The 23,528-nt window shown below is 43.9% G+C and overlaps 1 protein-coding gene across 1 annotated transcript in view; it reads left to right on the forward strand.

Annotated features, from left to right (window-relative positions):
- Nucleotides 1-13,498, forward strand: part of LOC120051679 (neuroplastin-like) — a 40,332-nt gene extending 26,834 nt beyond the window's left edge. Inside the window, exons 4-7 of the mRNA XM_038998570.1 lie at nt 5,299-5,432; nt 5,922-6,195; nt 9,602-9,623; nt 13,430-13,498. Of these exons, the coding sequence (XP_038854498.1) occupies nt 5,299-5,432; nt 5,922-6,195; nt 9,602-9,623; nt 13,430-13,490 (491 nt within the window). The 3' untranslated portion in view covers nt 13,491-13,498. The remainder of the gene's footprint in view (nt 1-5,298; nt 5,433-5,921; nt 6,196-9,601; nt 9,624-13,429) is intronic.
- The last annotated feature ends 10,030 nt before the right edge of the window (nt 13,499-23,528 follow it).

Raw genomic sequence — 23,528 nt, forward strand, 5'->3', positions numbered from 1 at the left:
TTGTGTGCTCTAGGGCAACGGTGTCTAGATGGAATTAGCCCCACCCTCTTCAACATATATATCAACGAATTGGCGCGGGCACTAGAACAGTCTGCAGCACCCGGTCTCACCCTACTAGAATCCGAAGTCAAATGTCTACTGTTTGCTGATGATCTGGTGCTTCTGTCACCAACCAAGGAGGGCCTACAGCAGCACCTAGATCTTCTGCACAGATTCTGTCAGACCTGGGCCCTGACAGTAAATCTCAGTAAGACCAAAATAATGGTGTTCCAAAAAAGGTCCAGTCACCAGGACCACAAATTCCATCTAGACACCGTTGCCCTAGAGCACACAAAAAACTATACATACCTCGGCCTAAACATCAGCACCACAGGTAACTTCCACAAAGCTGTGAACGATCTGAGAGACAAGGCAAGAAGGGCCTTCTATGCCATCAAAAGGAACATAAATTTCAACATACCAATTAGGATCTGGCTAAAAATACTTGAATCAGTCATAGAGCCCATTGCCCTTTATGGTTGTGAGGTCTGGGGTCCGCTCACCAACCAAGATTTCACAAAATGGGACAAACACCAAATTGAGACTCTGCATGCAGAATTCTGCAAAAATATCCTCCGTGTACAACGTAGAACACCAAATAATGCATGCAGAGCAGAATTAGGCCGATACCCACTAATTATCAAAATCCAGAAAAGAGCCGTTAAATTCTACAACCACCTAAAAGGAAGCGATTCCCAAACCTTCCATAACAAAGCCATCACCTACAGAGAGATGAACCTGGAGAAGAGTCCCCTAAGCAAGCTGGTCCTAGGGCTCTGTTCACAAACACAAACACACCCCACAGAGCCCCAGGACAACAGCACAATTAGACCCAACCAAATCATGAGAAAACAAAAAGATAATTACTTGACACATTGGAAAGAATTAACAAAAAAACAGAGCAAACTAGAATGCTATTTGGCCCTAAACAGAGAGTACACAGTGGCAGAATACCTGACCACTGTGACTGACCCAAACTTAAGGAAAGCTTTGACTATGTACAGACTCAGTGAGCATAGCCTTGCTATTGAGAAAGGCCGCCGTAGGCAGACATGGCTCTCAAGAGAAGACAGGCTATGTGCACACTGCCCACAAAATGAGGTGGAAACTGAGCTGCACTTCCTAACCTCCTGCCCAATGTATGACCATATTAGAGAGACATATTTCCCTCAGATTACACAGATCCACAAAGAATTTGAAAACAAATCCAATTTTGATAAACTCCCATATCTACTGGGAGAAATTCCACAGTGTGCCATCACAGCAGCAAGATTTGTGACCTGTTGCCACAAGAAAAGGGCAACCAGTGAAGAACAAACACCATTGTAAATACAACCCATATTTATGCTTATTTATTTTAACTTGTGTGCTTTAACCATTTGTACATTGTTACAACACTGTATATATATAATATAACATTTGTAATGTCTTTATTGTTTTGAAACTTCTGTATGTGTAATGTTTACTGTTAATTTGTATTGTTTATTTCACTTTTGTATAATATCTACCTCACTTGCTTTGGCAATGTTAACACATGTTTCCCATGCCAATAAAGCCCCTTGAATTGAATTGAAATTGAATTGAGAGAAAGAGAGAGAGAGAGAGAGAGTGTAGGTTTCTCACCACAGCAAGTCAGGAACATTAGAGAAATATTCATTCCTCTAAGACCATTTTTTAAGCATCTGAGTTGTTTGGACTCAGGATCTGAATTGTTGTCCAATAGTATTAATGTAAAGGTAACCTCCAATCAGATATCACACGTACATGATGTAACCTCTACTTATCAGAGTTTAAACAATGAGGTTGGTATGACAACACAGAGAATGCTGAATTCCTAAGCTAACACAGAGAATGCTGAATTCATAAGACAACACAGAGAATGCTGAATTCTTAAGACAACACAGAGTATGCTGATGTCACGTTCCTGACCTGTTTTCTGTTGTTTTGTATGTGTTTAGTTGGTCAGGACGTGAGCTGGGTGGGAATTCTATGTTGTGTGTCTAGTTTGTCTGTTTCTATGTCAGCCTAGTGTGGGTTCTCAATCAGAGACAGATGGTAGTCGTTGTCTCTGATTGAGACTCATATATAGGAGGCTTGTTTTGTGTTGGGATTTTGTGGGTGTTTGTTTCCTGTCTCAGTGTTTGTTCTGCACCAGATAGGACTGTCTCGGTTTTCACGGTTTGTTATTTTGTTATTTGTTAAGTGTTCATGGTTATTGTTTAATTAAACATGTTGAGCACTGGCTACGCTGCATTTTGGTCCTCTCCTTCACCCCTGGAAGAAAACCTTAACAGAAACACCCACCAAAACAGGATCAAGCGGAGTGGAGAAGGAAGGCAGGAACAACAGCAATGGGGAAAAGAGGAATGGACTTGGGAGGAGATCCTAGACGGTAAAGGACCCTGGGCAGAGCCAGTGGAGTGTCGTCGTCCCAAAGCGGAGCTGGAGGCATCAAAAGCAGAGAGGCGGCATTATGAGGCGCTTGCAAGGCAGAGTGGCTGGAAACCCGAGAGGCTCACCCAAAAATTTCTTGGGGGGGGGGGCTAAAGGGGAGTGTGGCGAAGCCGGGTTGGATACCTGAGCCAACTCCCCGGGCTTACCGTGGAGTGAGAGGGCGTCGTACCGGTCAGACACCGTGTTATGCGGTAAAGCGCACGGTGTCCCCAGTACGCGTGCTTAGCCCAGTGCGGGCTATTCCACCTTGCCGCACTGGGAGGGCTAGGTTGGGCATCGAGCTGGATGTCATGAAGCCGGCCCAACGTATCTGGCCTCCAGTACGTCTCCTCGGGCCGGCGTACATGGCACCAGCCTTACAGGTGGTGTCCCCGGTTCGCCTGCATAGCCCAGTGCGGGTTGTTCCACCTCGCCGCACTGGCAGGGCTACGGGGACCATTCAACCTGGTAAGGTTGGAGAGGCTCGGTGCTCAAGAGCGCGTGTCCTCCTTCACGGTCCGGATTATCCGGCGCCACCTTCCCGCCCCAGCCCAGTACCACCAGTGCCTACACCACGCACCAGGCTTCCAGTGCATCGCCAGAGCCCTGTTCCTCCTCCCCGCACTCGCCCTGAGGTGCGTGCCCTCAGCCCGGTACCTCCAGTTCCGGCACCACGCATCAGGCCTATAGTGCGTCTCAGCCAGCCAGAGTCTGCCGTCTGCCCAGCGGTGCCTGAACTGCCCGTCTGCCCAGCGGTGCCTGAACTGCCCGTCTGCCCAGCGCCGTCTGAGCCATCCGTCTGCCCAGCGCCGTCTGAGCCATCCGTCTGCCCAGCGCCGTCTGAGCCATCCGTCTGCCCAGCGCCGTCTGAGCCATCCGTCTGCCCAGCGCCGTCTGAGCCATCCGTCTGCCCAGCGCCGTCTGAGCCATCCGTCTGCCCAGCGCCGTCTGAGCCATCCGTCTGCCCAGCGCCATTAGAGCCGCCCGTCTGTCCCGAGCCATTAGAGCCGTCCGTCAGTCAGGAGCCGCTAGAGCCGTCCGTCAGTCAGGAGCCGCCAGAGCCGCCAGCCAGTCAGGAGCTGCCAGAGCCGCCAGCCAGTCAGGAGCTGCCAGAGACGCCAGCCAGTCAGGAGCTGCCAGAGACGCCAGCCAGTCAGGAGCTGCCAGAGACGCCAGCCAGTCAGGAGCTGCCAGAGACGCCAGCCAGTCAGGAGCTGCCAGAGACGCCAGCCAGTCAGGAGCTGCCAGAGACGCCAGCCAGTCAGGAGACGCCAGCCAGTCAGGAGCTGCCAGAGACGCCAGCCAGTCAGGAGCTGCCAGAGCTGCCCTACAGTCATGAGCGGCCCTACAGTCATGAGCGGCCCTCCAGTCATGAGCTGCCCTCCAGTCATGAGCTGCCCTCCAGTCATGAGCTGCCCTCCAGTCATGAGCTGCCCTCCAGTCATGAGCTGCTCTCCAGTCATGAGCTGCCCTCCAGTCATGAGCTGCCACTCAGTCATGAGCTGCCACTCAGTCATGAGCTGCCACTCAGTCATGAGCTGCCACTCAGTCCGGAGCTGCCACTAGTCCGGAGTTACCTCTCTGTCCTGGGCTACCTCTCTGTCCTGGGCTACCTCTCTGTCCTGAGCTACCTCTTTGTCCTGAACTACCTCTCTGTCCTGAGTTGTCTCCTCTATTGTAGAGGGGAGTTGGTGAAGGTTCCTGGACCATGGTCGGGGGCGAGGGTCGCCACTCAAAGGACGCTAAGGAGGTGGACAAAGACAATGGTGGAGTGGTGCCCTCGTCCACCGCCGGAGCCGCCACCGCGGACAGATGCCCACCCAGACCCTCCCCTTGAGTTTTAGGGGTGCGCCCGGAGTTCGCACCTTGAGGGGGGGGGTTCTGTCACGTTCCTGACCTGTTTTCTGTTGTTTTGTATGTGTTTAGTTGGTCAGGACGTGAGCTGGGTGGGAATTCTATGTTGTGTGTCTAGTTTGTCTGTTTCTATGTCAGCCTAGTGTGGGTTCTCAATCAGAGACAGATGGTAGTCGTTGTCTCTGATTGAGACTCATATATAGGAGGCTTGTTTTGTGTTGGGATTTTGTGGGTGTTTGTTTCCTGTCTCAGTGTTTGTTCTGCACCAGATAGGACTGTCTCGGTTTTCACGGTTTGTTATTTTGTTATTTGTTAAGTGTTCATGGTTATTGTTTAATTAAAAATGTTGAGCACTGGCTACGCTGCATTTTGGTCCTCTCCTTCACCCCTGGAAGAAAACCTTCACAGCTGAATTTTTAAGACAACACAGAGAATGGTGAATTCTTAAGACAACACAGAGAATGGTGAATTCCTAAGACAACACAGAGAATGGTGAATTCCTAAGACAACACAGAGAATGCTTAATTCTTAAGACAACACAGAGAATTCTGAATTCTTAAGACAAAACAGAGGAAATTCTTGCAACTAGTTGATAAGAAGAGTCACTTCGGGCGCTGGGCTGCCCTACATCTATAGGTCTATACACAGTACAGGAAATGGGCTGGGCTGCCCTACATCTATAGGTCTATACACAGTACAGGAAATGGGCTGCCCTACATCTATAGGTCTATACACAGTACAGGAAATGGGCTGGGCTGCCATACATCTATAGGTCTATACACAGTACAGGAAATGGGCTGGGCAGCCCTACATCTATAGGTCTATACACAGTACAGGAAATTGGCTGGTATTTGGAACACAATCCCTGAGACTTTATTATGTGATAACACGCTATTATTACTGAAACGTATCATTGCCTTCCTTTTAAAAAAAAAGTCCTTTGTTCTTGTTGGTCATTTCCCCTCATTCCAGCTGGTCCTGACATCATAGGCCACAAGCGTAGTGACAATAAGAACGAGGGCCAGAAGGCCTTGCTGTACTGTAAGTCCACTGGCTACCCCTACCCTATCTGGACCTGGCGCAAACTGGATAACGGGTTCTACATGGTACGTTGTTGTTGTTGTTCTTCTTGTTATTGTTGTTGTTGTTGTTGTTCTTGTTCTTGTTGTTGTTGTTGTTGTTCTTGTTGTTGTTCTTGTTGTTGTTGTTCTTCTTGTTATTGTTGTTGTTCTTGTTGTTGTTGTTCTTGTTGTTGTTGTTGTTCTTGTTGTTGTTGTTCTTGTTGTTGTTGTTGTTGTTCTTGTTGTTGTTGTTCTTCTTGTTGTTGTTGTTCTTGTTGTTGTTGTTCTTCTTCTTCTTGTTATTGTTGTTGTTCTTCTTTTTCTTGTTATTGTTGTTGTTCTTCTTCTTGTTCTTCTTCGTGTTCTTGCTGTTGTTGTTGTTGTTCTTCTTCTTCTTCTTCTTATTGTTATTGTTCTTCTTGTTCTTGTTGTTGCTCTTGTTGTTGTTCTTCTTGTTGTTGTTCTTCTACTTCGCATGACCATCATTCCTCATGGCACAACCATAATCACTTCTCCTCCTCCCTCTCCCCCCAGGACATCAACAACTCCTCCGGCCGTTTCTTCATTAACAACAAAGACAACTACACTGAGCTGAGCATCATCAACCTGGACATCGGCTCCGACCCGGGGGAGTACCAGTGTAATGCCACCAACATGATCGGCACCTCGTCCATCGTGTCTGTGCTGCGGGTCCGGAGCTACCTGGCCTGGCTTTGGCCTCTGCTGGGCGTCCTGGCCGAGGTCATTATCCTGGTCGTCATCATCGTGGTCTATGAGAAACGCAAGAAGCCAGACGACATACAAGACGGTGAGTCAGGAGTCTGAGACCATATCAGCCATGGCGGCCATTTTGGTTTGCTGGTTTGTGGTTCGTTCTCCTCATTTCAATGTTTTTATTGTTGTTTGTGGTCAAATATAGTTTGCAGATAGCCATTTCAAATAATGAATTATTTTCCAAGAGGAGAAAAACAATAATCAACATTATTCAATACTGCAGATTACTTCTGCGAATGAGCTAATACTCAATTCTTAAATCATAGTTCTCTCTGTATATGGAGGCATCCTTGCCAACCAGCTGATGACCTAACAACCAGTGATGTAGTGGAGGGTTAACTCAAGTACTCTGTGTACCCTCCTATTTACCCACGGTGTTCAGGGTTTACCCTCCTGTTAACCCACGGTGTTCACGGTCTGCCTTCCTACTTACCCACGGTGTTCAGGGTTTACCCTCTTGTTAACCCACGGTGTTCAGGGTCTACCTTCCTGTTAACCCACGGTGTTCAGGGTTTACCCTCCTGTTAACCCAGGGTGTTCAGGGTTTACCCTCCTGTTAACCCACGGTGTTCAGGGTCTACCTTCCTGTTAACCCACGGTGTTCAGGGTTTACCCTCCTGTTAACCCAGGGTGTTCAGGGTTTACCCTCCTGTTAACCCACGGTGTTCAGGGTTTACCCTCCTGTTAACCCACGGTGTTCAGGGTTTACCCTCCTGTTAACCCACAGTGTTCAGGATTTACCCTCCTGTTAACCCAGGGTGTTCAGGGTTTACCCTCCTGTTAACCCACGGTGTTCAGGGTTTACCCTCCTGTTAACCCACGGTGTTCAGGGTTTACCCTCCTGTTAACCCACAGTGTTCAGGATTTACCCTCCTGTTAACCCAGGGTGTTCAGGGTTTACCCTCCTGTTAACCCACGGTGTTCAGGGTTTACCCTCCTGTTAACCCAGGGTGTTCAGGGTTTACCCTCCTGTTAACCCAGGGTGTTCAGGGTTTACCCTCCTGTTAACCCAGGGTGTTCAGGGTTTACCCTCCTGTTAACCCACGGTGTTCAGGGTTTACCCTCCTGTTAACCCAGGGTGTTCAGGGTTTACCCTCCTGTTAACCCACGGTGTTCAGGGTTTACCCACCAAATTGTTACCACTACATCCTTGCTAACAACGTCCCAGCTGGCCTAATCATATTACCCATGAATATTCAATCTGTTAGATTGTCCTGACAAGGTGTGTCCTACAGCAACAGTGTTTGTGTGTGTGTGTGTGTGTGTGTGTGTGTGTGTGTGTGTGTGTGTGTGTGTGTGTGTGTGTGTGTGTGTGTGTGTGTGTGTGTGTGTGTGTGTGTGTGTGTGTGTGTGTGTGTGTGTGTGTGTGTGTGTGTGTGTGTGTGTGTGTGTGTGTCCGCGTCCGCCTGTTGGGTGAAGCTACTCAGACTGAATTATTGAGTACAGGTGTAGCCAGTATAGTGTCAGGTAACGACAGAGCAGATGTCTGCTGACCTACAAAGGCAAAAAGCAGTAACTGCGTAAAAAAAAAAAGAAGCTAAATCTGACTTCAAAGTATTTTAAACAGACTGCAATTTCTGATACATTCTGATCAACTGGCTTGTTCTTGTGTTAGGAAACTAAATACCACATTAATCAGATCATATACCTGGCCATTACTACAGATTACTAAGTCGTTTCTGGCTTTTGCCTTTTGTAGGGCAAAAGACACACACACACACACACACACACACACACACACACACACACACACACACACACACACACACACACACACACACACGGTACAACAACCCTCAGTTAATAAATGTTAGCAGTGCTAAAACAAGTTTAGAATATACAATTAGGGTATTACTGTGTAATATTTTCCCCCCTCTTTCCCAAATTGCATAACACAACCTATGTTTGGTAAGTGACAGACTGCATGTCTCTTGAGTTTCAATCAGCATCTAAGCTTATGTCCAAACCATCCAAGCTAGCCTGATCAGTTTGTGCTGTGTACAGTAGCTTACTCCTGTGGGTTGTTGTCATGCCAAACAATGACCATATGAGTTGGCAAGACAGCACAAACAGATCTGACCCCAGGCTACATCCACACAACATTCTGTACATTCATCTATCCCCAGTGGGCACGATTTGGCACGTGATGTCAAACGGACGTCATTTTCTGGTTTTAAAACAGATTTTCTGGTTGAGAGGATGTCATATTACCAGTTTACAATCAAACCGTGACTTGTAAAGATGTTTATTTTTTATTTTCATGACGGCACCAAGACGTCATCATGACGTCATCGAGACGTCATATTTTGGTTGTTATCTGGTCGTGTAACCAGTTTTGCTAACTGGGTTTTCTATAGAACCTTAAATTAGAATGTCTCTTATCTTACTGCTTAGGCTACTTCTCTATGTAAGTTCACAGTCACAGTCTTGTACAGCTTGTATTATACAACAACAAAATAGTATATTGTGCCAAGGTCACCTTCAAGGTCATCTTCAGTTTTCAATTATTGTATTCCCTATTTTATGCTAGTAGCATAATATGCTTTTATAAGTAGTCAATTAATATAATATAATATATGCCATTAAGCAGATGCGTTTATCAAAAGCGGCTTACAGTCCTGCGTGCATACATTTTTTGTATGGGTGGCCTCAGCGGGAATCGAACCCACAACCCTGGCGTTGCAAGCACCATCCTCTGTCAACTGAGCCACACAGGACTAAAATTGTTTACTTTGTGTTGGTCAATTTCGATGCAGTGAGTGAATATACCTTTTGGTGCGCAGCTTGTCTGTCTATGCATGTATGTTTGTAACGAAAAGGAATTTAAACTTCTGCTTGAAATTCATAATCACTTTCTCATCTCATGTGGGTTTTGTGGCTCTTTTTGACTGCATTTGGTGTGATTGTGACTGTGAGTGTCCTTTCCTGTTACGTTTAAAGATGGCTTCCATTCAGTATAGGGCCAATACACTATTTAACTTCTTCACCTGCGATTCCATCAGCATGGTTTTGAGCGCAAGTTTACTTCATTCACATATGGAATTGATGGAACTTAATTTAATCAATTTATGGAACTAGTGGAACTTAATTTAATCAATTTATGGAACTAGTGGAACTTAATTTAATCATTTTATGGAACTCGTGGAACTAAGTTAAATTCCAAAATTATGGAATTGTGTAACACACAAAACTGTCTATGAACATCATTTAACCAAGCCTCCAACCAGACAATGTGTTACAGTCATTCATATTACCACTGTAACACATTGCTTCTTTAAGGAATACTGTACTTTCTACCCAAACAATTCACCACCAGCATGCACCATTTTCTTCCTGTCATTTTTTCAGAAGATATTTTCAGCTGATAATCTTAAACAAAGTATTTTTTGTTGTTGTCTTCATTTGTCTTCATTTCTTCATATTTTCCCTTTGTGCATCAGATGACGAACCAGCTGGACCAATGTAAGTGCATCCATGTTCCAATCATTTCTTGATTTAGAGGTCTATGTATGGTGTTTTGCTCCAGTGTTTAGGTCTATGTATGGTGTTTTGCTCCAGTGTTTAGGTCTCTGTATGGTGTTTTGCTCCAGTGTTTAGGTCTATGTGTGGTGTTTTGCTCCAGTGTTTAGGTCTATGTATGGTGTTTTGCTCCAGTGTTTAGGTCTATGTATGGTGTTTTGCTCCAGTGTTTAGGTCTATGTATGGTGTTTTGCTCCAGTGTTTAGGTCTATGTATGGTGTTTTGCTCCAGTGTTTAGGTCTATGTATGGTGTTTTGCTCCAGTGTTTAGGTCTCTGTATGGTGTTTTGCTCCAGTGTTTAGGTCTATGTATGGTGTTTTGCTCCAGTGTTTAGGTCTCTGTATGGTGTTTTGCTCCAGTGTTTAGGTCTATGTGTGGTGTTTTGCTCCAGTGTTTAGGTCTATGTATGGTGTTTTGCTCCAGTGTTTAGGTCTATGTATGGTGTTTTGCTCCAGTGTTTAGGTCTATGTATGGTGTTTTGCTCCAGTGTTTAGGTCTATGTATGGTGTTTTGCTCCAGTGTTTAGGTCTATGTATGGTGTTTTGCTCCAGTGTTTAGGTCTATGTATGGTGTTTTGCTCCAGTGTTTAGGTCTATGTATGGTGTTTTGCTCCAGTGTTTAGGTCTATGTATGGTGTTTTGCTCCAGTGTTTAGGTCTATGTATGGTGTTTTGCTCCAGTGTTTAGGTCTATGTGTGGTGTTTTGCTCCAGTGTTTAGGTCTATGTGTGGTGTTTTGCTCCAGTGTTTAGGTCTATGTGTGGTGTTTTGCTCCAGTGTTTAGGTCTATGTGTGGTGTTTTGCTCCAGTGTTTAGGTCTATGCATGGTGTTTTGCTCCAGTGTTTAGGTCTCTGTATGGTGTTTTGCTCCAGTGTTTAGGTCTCTGTGTGGTGTTTTGCTCCAGTGTTTAGGTCTCTGTGTGGTGTTTTGCTCCAGTGTTTAGGTCTCTGTATGGTGTTTTGCTCCAGTGTTTAGGTCTCTGTGTGGTGTTTTGCTCCAGTGTTTAGGTCTCTGTGTGGTGTTTTGCTCCAGTGTTTAGGTCTCTGTATGGTGTTTTGCTCCAGTGTTTAGGTCTCTGTGTGGTGTTTTGCTCCAGTGTTTAGGTCTCTGTGTGGTGTTTTGCTCCAGTGTTTAGGTCTCTGTGTGGTGTTTTGCTCCAGTGTTTAGGTCTCTGTGTGGTGTTTTGCTCCAGTGTTTAGGTCTATGTGTGGTGTTTTGCTCCAGTGTTTAGGTCTATGTGTGGTGTTTTGCTCCAGTGTTTAGGTCTATGCATGGTGTTTTGCTCCAGTGTTTAGGTCTATGCATGGTGTTTTGCTCCAGTGTTTAGGTCTCTGTGTGGTGTTTTGCTCCAGTGTTTAGGTCTCTGTGTGGTGTTTTGCTCCAGTGTTTAGGTCTCTGTATGGTGTTTTGCTCCAGTGTTTAGGTCTCTGTGTGGTGTTTTGCTCCAGTGTTTAGGTCTCTGTGTGGTGTTTTGCTCCAGTGTTTAGGTCTCTGTGTGGTGTTTTGCTCCAGTGTTTAGGTCTCTGTGTGGTGTTTTGCTCCAGTGTTTAGGTCTATGTGTGGTGTTTTGCTCCAGTGTTTAGGTCTATGTGTGGTGTTTTGCTCCAGTGTTTAGGTCTATGTGTGGTGTTTTGCTCCAGTGTTTAGGTCTATGCATGGTGTTTTGCTCCAGTGTTTAGGTCTCTGTATGGTGTTTTGCTCCAGTGTTTAGGTCTCTGTGTGGTGTTTTGCTCCAGTGTTTAGGTCTCTGTGTGGTGTTTTGCTCCAGTGTTTAGGTCTCTGTATGGTGTTTTGCTCCAGTGTTTAGGTCTCTGTGTGGTGTTTTGCTCCAGTGTTTAGGTCTCTGTGTGGTGTTTTGCTCCAGTGTTTAGGTCTCTGTATGGTGTTTTGCTCCAGTGTTTAGGTCTCTGTGTGGTGTTTTGCTCCAGTGTTTAGGTCTCTGTGTGGTGTTTTGCTCCAGTGTTTAGGTCTCTGTGTGGTGTTTTGCTCCAGTGTTTAGGTCTCTGTGTGGTGTTTTGCTCCAGTGTTTAGGTCTCTGTGTGGTGTTTTGCTCCAGTGTTTAGGTCTCTGTGTGGTGTTTTGCTCCAGTGTTTAGGTCTCTGTATGGTGTTTTGCTCCAGTGTTTAGGTCTCTGTGTGGTGTTTTGCTCCAGTGTTTAGGTCTCTGTATGGTGTTTTGCTCCAGTGTTTAGGTCTCTGTGTGGTGTTTTGCTCCAGTGTTTAGGTCTCTGTATGGTGTTTTGCTCCAGTGTTTAGGTCTCTGTGTGGTGTTTTGCTCCAGTGTTTAGGTCTCTGTATGGTGTTTTGCTCCAGTGTTTAGGTCTCTGTGTGGTGTTTTGCTCCAGTGTTTAGGTCTCTGTATGGTGTTTTGCTCCAGTGTTTATGTCTCTGTGTGGTGTTTTGCTCTAGTGTTTAGGTCTCTGTGTGGTGTTTTGCTCCAGTGTTTAGGTCTCTGTGTGGTGTTTTTCTCCAGTGTTTAGGTCTCTGTGTGGTGTTTTGCTCCAGTGTTTAGGTCTCTGTATGGTGTTTTGCTCCAGTGTTTAGGTCTCTGTGTGGTGTTTTGCTCCAGTGTTTAGGTCTCTGTATGGTGTTTTGCTCCAGTGTTTAGGTCTCTGTGTGGTGTTTTGCTCCAGTGTTTAGGTCTCTGTATGGTGTTTTGCTCCAGTGTTTAGGTCTCTGTGTGGTGTTTTGCTCCAGTGTTTAGGTCTCTGTATGGTGTTTTGCTCCAGTGTTTAGGTCTCTGTGTGGTGTTTTGCTCCAGTGTTTAGGTCTCTGTATGGTGTTTTGCTCCAGTGTTTATGTCTCTGTGTGGTGTTTTGCTCTAGTGTTTAGGTCTCTGTGTGGTGTTTTGCTCCAGTGTTTAGGTCTCTGTGTGGTGTTTTGCTCCAGTGTTTAGGTCTCTGTGTGGTGTTTTGCTCCAGTGTTTAGGTCTCTGTGTGGTGTTTTGCTCCAGTGTTTAGGTCTCTGTATGGTGTTTTGCTCCAGTGTTTAGGTCTCTGTGTGGTGTTTTGCTCCAGTGTTTAGGTCTCTGTGTGGTGTTTTGCTCCAGTGTTTAGGTCTCTGTGTGGTGTTTTGCTCCAGTGTTTAGGTCTCTGTGTGGTGTTTTGCTCCAGTGTTTAGGTCTCTGTGTGGTGTTTTGCTCCAGTGTTTAGGTCTCTGTATGGTGTTTTGCTCCAGTGTTTAGGTCTCTGTGTGGTGTTTTGCTCCAGTGTTTAGGTCTCTGTGTGGTGTTTTGCTCCAGTGTTTAGGTCTCTGTATGGTGTTTTGCTCCAGTGTTTAGGTCTCTGTGTGGTGTTTTGCTCCAGTGTTTAGGTCTCTGTGTGGTGTTTTGCTCCAGTGTTTAGGTCTCTGTGTGGTGTTTTGCTCCAGTGTTTAGGTCTCTGTGTGGTGTTTTGCTCCAGTGTTTAGGTCTCTGTATGGTGTTTTGCTCCAGTGTTTAGGTCTCTGTATGGTGTTTTGCTCTAGTGTTTAGGTGTTTCTGTTTCTGTAAACTGCTGTACACCAGAGTTGGGCTCAATTATATTTTGTAAAACTGAAATTGATCTTCCAATTCAAATGTTCCGATTTGACAGGAACCCTGGGGTAGATTGCCTTTAAGTCATGCATACAGTATATTCTACAAACCTTTTTTACTGCTAAGTAGATGTAAAGTTTTTGACCAATGTCTGGTGCAATCTGGTGTATTATCAGTGTATTAGCTTTGTTTTGACGGTAACCCAGTCTAACTCAGCCTGTGTGTATCCTATTACAGGAAAACTAACTCCACCAACAACCACAAAGACAAGAACCTTCGTCAGAGGAACACAAACTGAGCAGATTGATGTCTCATTATTAGTGAGTATTTATCCTCTCTGAAGTCAATGCCAGAGTTGTCTGGTCAAAACCCAGAGAAAGGAAATGAGCTGGCAGCCATTTTGTTTCCCCAAGTTCATGTTGTTGTCATTTACTTCATGTAGCAGTAACCTGTCAATCACCACAGATAGTCAATCACATGTTGTGCAGGAAATCAATATTGCTAAAAAGTTTAGCCTACTTTATCAATAACTTGTCATCGTATATCTTCCTGTCAATGCTACAGACATAACAGAAACATATCGTGACATGAAATCTGCAAGTGGTGTGTAACTGCCAGGGGTGGGGTCAAACCCATTTTAAATAAATCCAGGAAGTAAACTAAATTGACTGAATGGAAATGGAATTCGTGACCAACCCTGGTGCCAGTACAAACAAAGGACAATAGACCACACTAATAACTTCCTTCCACTTTTTCTTTCCACAGATAATAACACATTATACATGTATTGACCATATGAAGGTAACCAGGAGAGGGATCCATAGCAATGTGTTAATGAGGAGGAGGAAGAGGAGGAGGAAGAGGAGCTACTGTAAATGTCTGTATTGTATGATGAGGCATGCCTTCTGATTTGATTATCTGTCTATCGTGTGATGGGGGTGAAGAAGGTGATCAATGAATGTGATCCCCATAACATTATGAATGGTTTACGAAGTGTCTACGAAGCATTATAACCATTGTGGCTGCATGCAGTTATTGATTGTTGCTGTTTATTTATTTATTATTTATTCTTACCAGATTCTTATCATTTTCTATTTTTTACTAATTCTGAAGTAACGCATGCAAGGTATTCTAACCTTCTGTTTGGTGTAGACATGACATGACATGACATTACTTTTTGCTCTCTGTCTCAAAGGGCACCCTAGTCCATATACAGTGCACTACTTTTTGACCAGGGGCCTGAGTCTCAAATCAAAAATAGCACCCTAGTCCCTATATAGTGATCTACTCTTGACCAGGGCCCACAGGGTAGTGCACTGTATAGGGCAGGGGTATTCTGACCCTACTGTATAGGGCAGGGGTATTCTGACCCTACTGTATAGGGCAGGGGTATTCTGACCCTACGAGGTCCGGAGCACTGCTTGTTTTCTGTTCTACATGATAATTATTTACACCCACCTGGTGTCCCAGGTCTAAATCAGTCCATGATTACAGGGGAATAATGGGATAATTTTTTGGATGAATTTGAGGGATAGACTTTTAGAATAAAAGGTGCTATCTAGAACCTAAAAAGGGTTATTTGCCTGTCCCCGTAGGAGAACCCTTTGAAGAACCCTTTTTGGTTTGAGGTAGAACCCTTTTGGTTCATGGATCCCAAAAGAGTTCTACCTGGAACCAAAAAGAGTTCTACTATGGTGGACAGCCGAAGAACCTTTTTGGAACCCTTTTTTCTAAGAGTATATAAGGAATAGGTTTCCATAGGAAGGAATAGGTTTCCATAGGAAGGAATAGGTTTCCATAGGAAGGAATAGGTTCCCATAGGGAGGAATAGGGTGCCCTTTGAGACGCTGGCCTGGTTTTGTTGACTTTGAGAGTGGCTTCATGTTTATAGATAATCATTATTTATTTGTGCTGACTATGAGAATCTAAAGACTTTGCAATGTAAAAGAAAAATCGCCAGATATCGTAATCTGGTATGACAGTAAATCTGTACAGTTCATCATTCTGCTGCATACTATTTCATAAGTTGGTAACTTGTTTAACATTTCATCAGATTAGATTTGGTTTACATTTTAACGAGGGCTTTACAATGTCCCCCGTCTTTTGACTTTGATTGAGAATTCCTATATTTTACATGTTCTGTATGTATGTCTTTATGATATCACCTTCGTATATAATGATATATGAAGGATATTCATTCCTAAGATGCACTTAAGTGTTGAAAAAGAATGGGAATTTAAAAAAAATCTGTATGAATTTCATTCGGTAGCTAAGCAACTGAACTCCGCCCAATCCTAACCCTATTGCTAGAGTATGTGTATTGTGTATAGCATGGCTATTATCCTATGCAATAATAATAATCAATATTGATATTTATATATACAAGTCCCTCTTAGCAGCTTTAGATTTTACTGAGTAAGACATCTTTATTAGAGTAGGGGTAATCACCTTGAGAGCATTCATAGATGCCGTACTGCTCAGCTGTATGCTGATCTATAATCACCTTGAGAGCATTTATAGATACCGTACTGCTCAGCTGTATGCTGATCTATAATCACCTTAAGAGCATTCATAGATACCGTACTGCTCAGCTGTATGCTGATCTATAATCACCTTAAGAGCATTCATAGATACCGTACTGCTCAGCTGTATGCTGATCTATAATCACCTTAAGAGCATTTATAGATACCGTACTGCTCAGCTGTATGCTGATCTATAATCACCTTAAGAGCATTCATAGATACAGTACTGCTCAGCTGTATGCTGATCTATAATCACCTTAAGAGCATTTATAGATACCGTACTGCTCAGCTGTATGCTGATCTATAATCACCTTAAGAGCATTCATAGATACAGTACTGCTCAGCTGTATGCTGATCTATAATCACCTTAAGAGCATTCATAGATACAGTACTGCTCAGCTGTATGCTGATCTATAATCACCTTAAGAGCATTCATAGATACCGTACTGCTCAGCTGTATGCTGTATCAGTTGATCTCTATATATGACAATGATATACAGATATACTGTGGCCTTCAGAAAGTATTCATAACCCCTTGACTTATTCCACATTTTGTTGTGTTACAGCCTGAATTCAAAATGGATAAAATATATTTGTTTTTTTCTCACCCATCTACACACAAAACCACATAATGACAAAGGGAAAACATGTTTCTAGAAATGTAGCACATTTATTGAAAATTAAATACAGAAATATATCATTTAAATATGTATTCAGTCCCCTAAATCAAAACATGTTAGAATCACCTTTTAACAGTGATTACAGCTGTGAGTCTTTCTGGGTAAGTCTCTTAAGAGCTTTGTACTCCTGGATTGTACAATATTGAACAATGTTCTTTTTATAATGATTCAAGCTCTGTCAAGTTGGTTGTTGATAATTGCTAGACAGCCATTTTCAAGTCTTGCCATAGATTTTCAAGCAGATTTAAGTTAAAACAGTTACTGGGCCACTCAGTAACATTCAATGTCGTCTTGGTTAGCAACTCCAGTGAATATTTGGTCTTGTGTTTTAAGTTATTGTCCTGCTGAAAGGTGAATTTGTCTCCCAGTGTCTGGTGGAAAGTTTTCCTCTATGATTTTTCCTGTGGTTAGCTCTATTCCATTTGTTTTTATTAAAAAGAAAATCTCCCTAGTCCTTGCTGATGACAAGCATACCAATAACTTGATGCAGCCACCACCATGCTTGAAAATATGAAGAGTGCTACTCAGTGATGTGTTGTGTTGGATTTGCCTCAAACATCACACTTCATATTCAGGACATAAAGTTAATTGCTTTGCCACATTTTTTGCAGTTTTATTTTAGTGCCTTGTTGCAAACAGGATGCATGTTTTGGAGTATTTGTATTCTGTACAGGCTTCCTTCTTTTCATTCTGTCAATTAGGTTAGTATTGTGGAGTAACTACAATGTTGTTGATCCATCCTCAGTTTTCTCCTATCACAGCCATTAAACTCAAACTGTTTTAAAATCACCATTGGCCTCATGGTGAAATCCCTGAGCGATTTCCTTCCTCTCCAGCAACTGAGTTAGGAAGTACGCCTGTATCTTTGTAGTGACTGGGTGTATAGATACACCATCCAAAGTGTAATCAATAACTTCACCATGATCAATGTCTACTTATTTTTTTATTTTTTTACCATTTACCAATAGGTGTACTTATTTGTGAGGCATTGGAAAATCTCCCTGGTCTTTGTGGTTGAAACTGTTTTTGAAATTCACTGCTCGACTGAGGGACCTTGCAGATAATTGTATGTGTGGGGTACAGAGATGAGGTAGTCATTCACAAATCACGTTAAACACTATTATTGCACACAGGGTGAGTCCATGCAACTTATTATGTGACTTGTTAAGTACATTTTTACTCCTGAACTTATTTAGGCTTGTCATAACAAAGGGGTTGAATACTTATTGACTCAAGACATTTCACCTTTTCATTTGTAAACATTTCTAAAAACATCATTCCACTTTTACATTATGGAGAATTGTGTGTAGGCTAGTGACAAAATAAATATCTACATGTTTATAAATGTTTAATTCAGGCTGTAACGTAACAAAATGTATAAAAAGTAAAGGCGTGTGAATACTTTCTGAAGGCACTGTGTATGGGAGCTCGGGAGGAGGCAGTGCAAAAACGGCCTATTTTATGTATGTACGGATTGACACTTGTAAAGCAATCCCAAATCAATCCCAAATCTATCCCAAGGTCAAGATCAATCCCAAATCTATCCCAAGGTCAAGATCAATCCCAAATCTATCCCAAGGTCAAGATCAATCCCAAATCTATCCCAAGGTCAAGATCTATCCCAGGATCAATCACAAAATCAATCCCAGGATCAATCCCATGATCAAGATCAATCCCAAATCATTTTTAGGAATAAAAACCTCTAAAATGAATGGCTTGTTTCAGTTGATGACCTGTGTTCCATTTGAACTGGCAATGCAACTTTACCTTGGTATTACAGTTTACACTTGTGTTCAAAGAATCAGTCACACACACACACTCATGCACCCCCACCCCCCCCCCCCCCCCACACACACACACACACACACACACACACACACACACACACACACACACACACTCATGCACACACACACACACACTCACACACACACTCATGCACACCCACACACACACACACACACACACACACACACACACACACACACACACACACACACACACACACACACACACACACACACACACACTCCCATGTGCTTGTGTATTTGTATACGTACAAACATGCCTTCACAACCAGCAGACAGGCATATATACTGAGTATACTAAACATTAAGAACACCTTCCTAATATTGAGTTGCACCTCCCCTTTTGTCCTCAGAACAGCCTGAATTCTTTGGGGCATGGACTCTACAAGGTGTCGAAAGCGTTCCACAGGGATGCTGGCCCATGTTGACTCCAATGCTTCCCACAGTTGTGTCAAGTTGGCTGGATGTCCTTTGGGTGGTGGACCGTTCTTGATACACACAGGAAACTGTTGAGCGTGAAAAACCCAGCAGCGTTGCAGTTGTTGACACACTCAAACCGGTGCTCCTAGCACCTACTACCATACCCCGTTCAAAGGCACTTCAATCTTATGTCTTGCCCATTCACCCTCTGAATGGCACACATACACAATCCATGTCTCAATTGTTTCAATGCTTAAAAATCCTTCTTTAACCTGTCTCCTCCCCTTCATCTACATTGATTGAAGTGGATTTAACAAGTGACATCAATAAGGGATCATACATTTTACCTGGATTCATCTAGCTCTGACTCTTGATAGCTACGCTAATGAGGAAAAAATGTAGTTTCTATGCCTGTGATATGTGGTTGTCCCACCTAGCTATCTGTAGATGAATGTACTGACTATGCCTGTGATATGTGGTTGTCCCACCTAGCTATCTTAAGACGAACGCACTAAATCACACTCGACAAGAGCGTCCGCTAAATGACTAAAATGTAAAATATGTCATCTTTCAACATCCAGCTGTCTCCTTGTCGTGGCTTGATGTGAAAACAGCACAACCTAGTGGTCATATGAGGTGCCAACAATACTGTGTGCGTAGTAAGTTACAGGTAGTTATTTACTGGGTGATGTATGAGGCCAGTAAATCAGGCTATGAAGATCTGAACCACCTCCCACTGGGTTCCTAAGTTAAGTTACCAGGTAAGGATGAAGTTCATTAATCACATGTATTTATAAAGCCTTTTTCTTTTATATCAGCAGATGTCACAAAGTGCTATAGAGAGAAAAGAGAACAAATAGCGCTCAATGTAGATGACATTTGTGTAAAATGTTACATGAGCCATAGGACTGTTGTGTAGCACTTAACAACAGCAAGGAAAGCAGTTCTTCATGTTTTTACTTTTCGCTATCATCTTGCATAGTGTTGAACTTGTGAATTCTGTGTATTGTTCATTGACTCGCTCGGGAACAGTCAGTGGATTATGTCTCAACCGTCTACGCCCTGTCTCATCTCCTTCATCTGCAATGATCTGAAGCCACAGGGTAGGTGAAAGCAACATGGATACCTATTCAGCTAATCTGTCTGCTACCAGTTCAGTTCTTTTTCACCTCAGTGGCAGGACATAGATAATAGAGATGAGGACAGATAATAGAGATGAGAACAGATAGGAGAGATGATAGGAGAGATGAGGACAGATGGTAGGAGAGATGAGGACATATGATAGGAGAGATGAGGACAGATAGGAGAGATAAGGACAGATAGGAGAGATGAGGACAGATAGGAGAGATAAGGACAGATAGGAGAGATAAGGACAGATAGGAGAGATGAGGACAGATAGGAGAGATAAGGACAGATAGGAGAGATGAGGACAGATAGGAGAGATGAGGACAGATAGGAGAGATGAGGACAGATAATAGAGATGAGAACAGATAATAGAGATGAGGACAGATAGGAGAGATAAGGACAGATAGGAGAGATGAGGACAGATAGGAGAGATAAGGACAGATAGGAGAGATGAGGACAGATAATAGAGATGAGGACATATAGGAGAGATGAGAACAGATAATAGAGATGAGGACAGATAGGAGAGATGAGGACATATAGGAGAGATGAGGACAGATAATAGAGATGAGGACATATAGGAGAGATGAGGACATATTCGGAGAGATGAGGACAGATAATAGAGATGAGGACATATAGGAGAGATGAGGACATATAGCAGAGATGAGGACAGATAGGAGAGATTAAGACAGATAGGAGAAATGAGGCCAGATGTTAGGAGAGATGAGGACAGATAGGAGAGATGAGGACATATAATAGACATGATGACATATAGGAGAGATGAGGACAGATAGGAGAGATGAAGACAGATGATAGGAGAGATGAGGACAGATATGAGAGATTAAGACAGATAGGAGAGATGAGGACAGATGTTAGGAGAGATGAGGACAGATAGGAGAGATGAGGACAGATAGGAGAGATGAGGACAAATAGGAGAGATGATGACAGATGATAGGAGAGATGAGGACAGATAGGAGAGATGAGGACAGATGATAGGAGAGATGAGGACAGATAGGAGAGATGATAGGAGAGATGAGGACTGATGATAGGAGAGATGAGGACAGATAGGAGAGATGATGACAGATGTTAGGAGAGATGAGGACAGATAGGAGAGATGAGGACAGATGATAGGAGAGATGAGGACAGATAATAGAGATGAGGACAGATAGGAGAGGAGGACAGATAGGAGAGATGAGGACAGATAATAGAGATGAGGACAGATAGGAGAGATGAGGACAGGTAATAGAGATGAGGACATATAGGAGATATGAGGACATATAGGAGAGATGAGGACATATAGGCGAGATGAGGACATATAGGAGAGATGAGGACAGATAGGAGAGATGAGGACAGATAGGAGAGATGGGGACAGATGTTAGGAGAGATGAGGACAGATAGGAGAGATGAGGACAGATTATAGGAGAGATGAGGACAGATTATAGGAGAGATGAGGACAGATAGGAGACCACTTTAGTGTGTGTGTGTGAGTGTGTGTGTGTGTGTGTGTGTGTGTGTGTGTGTGTGTGTGTGTGTGTGTGTGTGTGTGTGTGTGTGTGTGTGTGTGTGTGTGTGTGTGTGTGTGTGTGTGTGTGTGTCTGAGACTGTGTGTGTGTGTGTGAGTGTACACCACTTTCATTTTACAATATCAGCCTCAAAATCCCTCTGTGACCCAAACAGCACCCTATTCACTATATAGCCTCATGGGCCCTGGTCTAAAGCAGTTCAATCTATAGCCGTATGGGCCCTCGTCTAAAGCACTTCACTATATAGCCTCATGGGCCCTGGTCTAAAGCAGTTCACTCTATAGCCTTATGGGCCCTGGTCTAAAGCAGTTCACTATATAGCCTTATGGGCCCTGGTCTAAAGCAGTTCACTATATAGCCTCATGGGCCCTGGTCTAAAGCAGTTCACTCTATAGCCTTATGGGCCCTGGTCTAAAGCAGTTCACTATATAGCCTTATGGGCCCTGGTTTAAAGCAGTTCACTCTATAGCCTTATGGGCCCTGGTCTAAAGCAATGCACTATATAGCCTTATGGGCCCTGGTCTAAAGCAGTTCAATCTATAGCCGTATGGGCCCTGGTCTAAAGCAGTTCACTATATAACCTTATGGGCCCTGGTCTAATGCAGTTCAATCTATAGCCTTATGGGCCCTGGTCTAAAGCAGTTCAATCTATAGCCGTATGTGCCCTGGTCTAAAGCAGTTCACTATATAGCCTTATGGGCCCTGGTTTAAAGCAGTTCACTATATAGCCTTATGGGCCCTGGTCTAAAGCAATGCACTATATAGCCTCATGGGCCCTGGTCTAAAGCAATGCACTATATAGCCTTATGGGCCCTGGTCTAAAGCAGTTCAATCTATAGCCGTATGGGCCCTGGTCTAAAGTAGTTCACTATATAGCCTTATGGGCCCTGGTCTAATGCAGTTCAATCTATAGCCTTATGGGCCCTGGTCTAAAGCAGTTCAATCTATAGCCTCATGGGCCCTGGTCTAAAGCAGTTCACTCTATAGCCTTATGGGCCCTGGTCTAAAGCAGTTCACTATATAGCCTTATGGGCCCTGGTCTAAAGCAGTTCACTATATAGCCTTATGGGCCCTGGTTTAAAGCAGTTCACTATATAGCCTAATGGGCCCTGGTCTAAAGCAGTTCACTATATAGCCTCATGGGCCCTGGTCTAAAGCAATGCACTATATAGCCTCATGGGCCCTGGTCTAAAGCAATGCACTATATAGCCTCATGGGCCCTGGTCTAAAGCAATGCACTATATAGCCTTATGGGTCCTGGTCTAAAGCAATGCACTATATAGCCTCATGGGCCCTGGTCTAAAGCAATGCACTATATAGCCTCATGGGCCCTGGTCTAAAGCAATGCACTATATAGCTTCATGGGCCCTGGTCTAAAGCAATGCACTATATAGCCTCATGGGCCCTGGTCTAAAGCAATGCACTATATAGCCTCATGGGCCCTGGTCTAAAGCAATGTACTCTATAGCCTCATGGGCCCTGATCTAAAGCAGTTCACTATATAGCCTTATGGGCCCTGGTCTAAAGCAATGCACTATATAGCCTCATGGGCCCTGGTCTAAATCAGTTCACTATATAGCCTCATGGGCCCTGGTCTAAAGCAGTTCAATCTATAGCCTTATGGGCCCTGGTCTAAAGCAGTTCACTCTATAGCCTTATGGGCCCTGATCTAAAACAATGTTTTCTATAGGCTTATGGGCCCTGCTCTAAAGCAATGTACTCTATAGCCTTATGGGCCCTGGTCTAAAACAATGTACTCTATAGCTTCATGGGCCCTGGTCTAAAGCAGTTCACTATATAGCCTTATGGGCCCTGGTCTAAAGCAGTTCACTATATAGCCTCATGGGCCCTGGTCTAAAGCAGTCCACTATATAGCCTTATGGGCCCTGGTCTAAAGCAGTTCAATCTATAGCCTTGTGGGCCCTGGTCTAAAGCAGTTCACTATATAGCCTTATGGGCCCTGGTCTAAAGCAGTTCAATCTATAGCCTTGTGGGCCCTGGTCTCATGCAGTTCACTATATAGCCTTATGGGCCCTGGTCTAAAGCAGTTCAATCTATAGCCTTGTGGGCCCTGGTCTCATGCAGTCCACTATATAGCCTTATGGGCCCTGGTCTAAAGCAGTTCAATCTATAGCCTTGTGGGCCCTGGTCTCATGCAGTTCACTATATAGCCTTATGGGCCCTGGTCTAATGCAGTTCACTCTATAGCCTTATGGGCCCTGGTCTAATGCAGTACACTCTATAGCCTTATGGGCCCTGGT

The sequence above is a fragment of the Salvelinus namaycush genome, chromosome 8 (assembly GCF_016432855.1).
Source record: "Salvelinus namaycush isolate Seneca chromosome 8, SaNama_1.0, whole genome shotgun sequence".
NCBI lineage: Eukaryota > Metazoa > Chordata > Actinopteri > Salmoniformes > Salmonidae > Salvelinus > Salvelinus namaycush.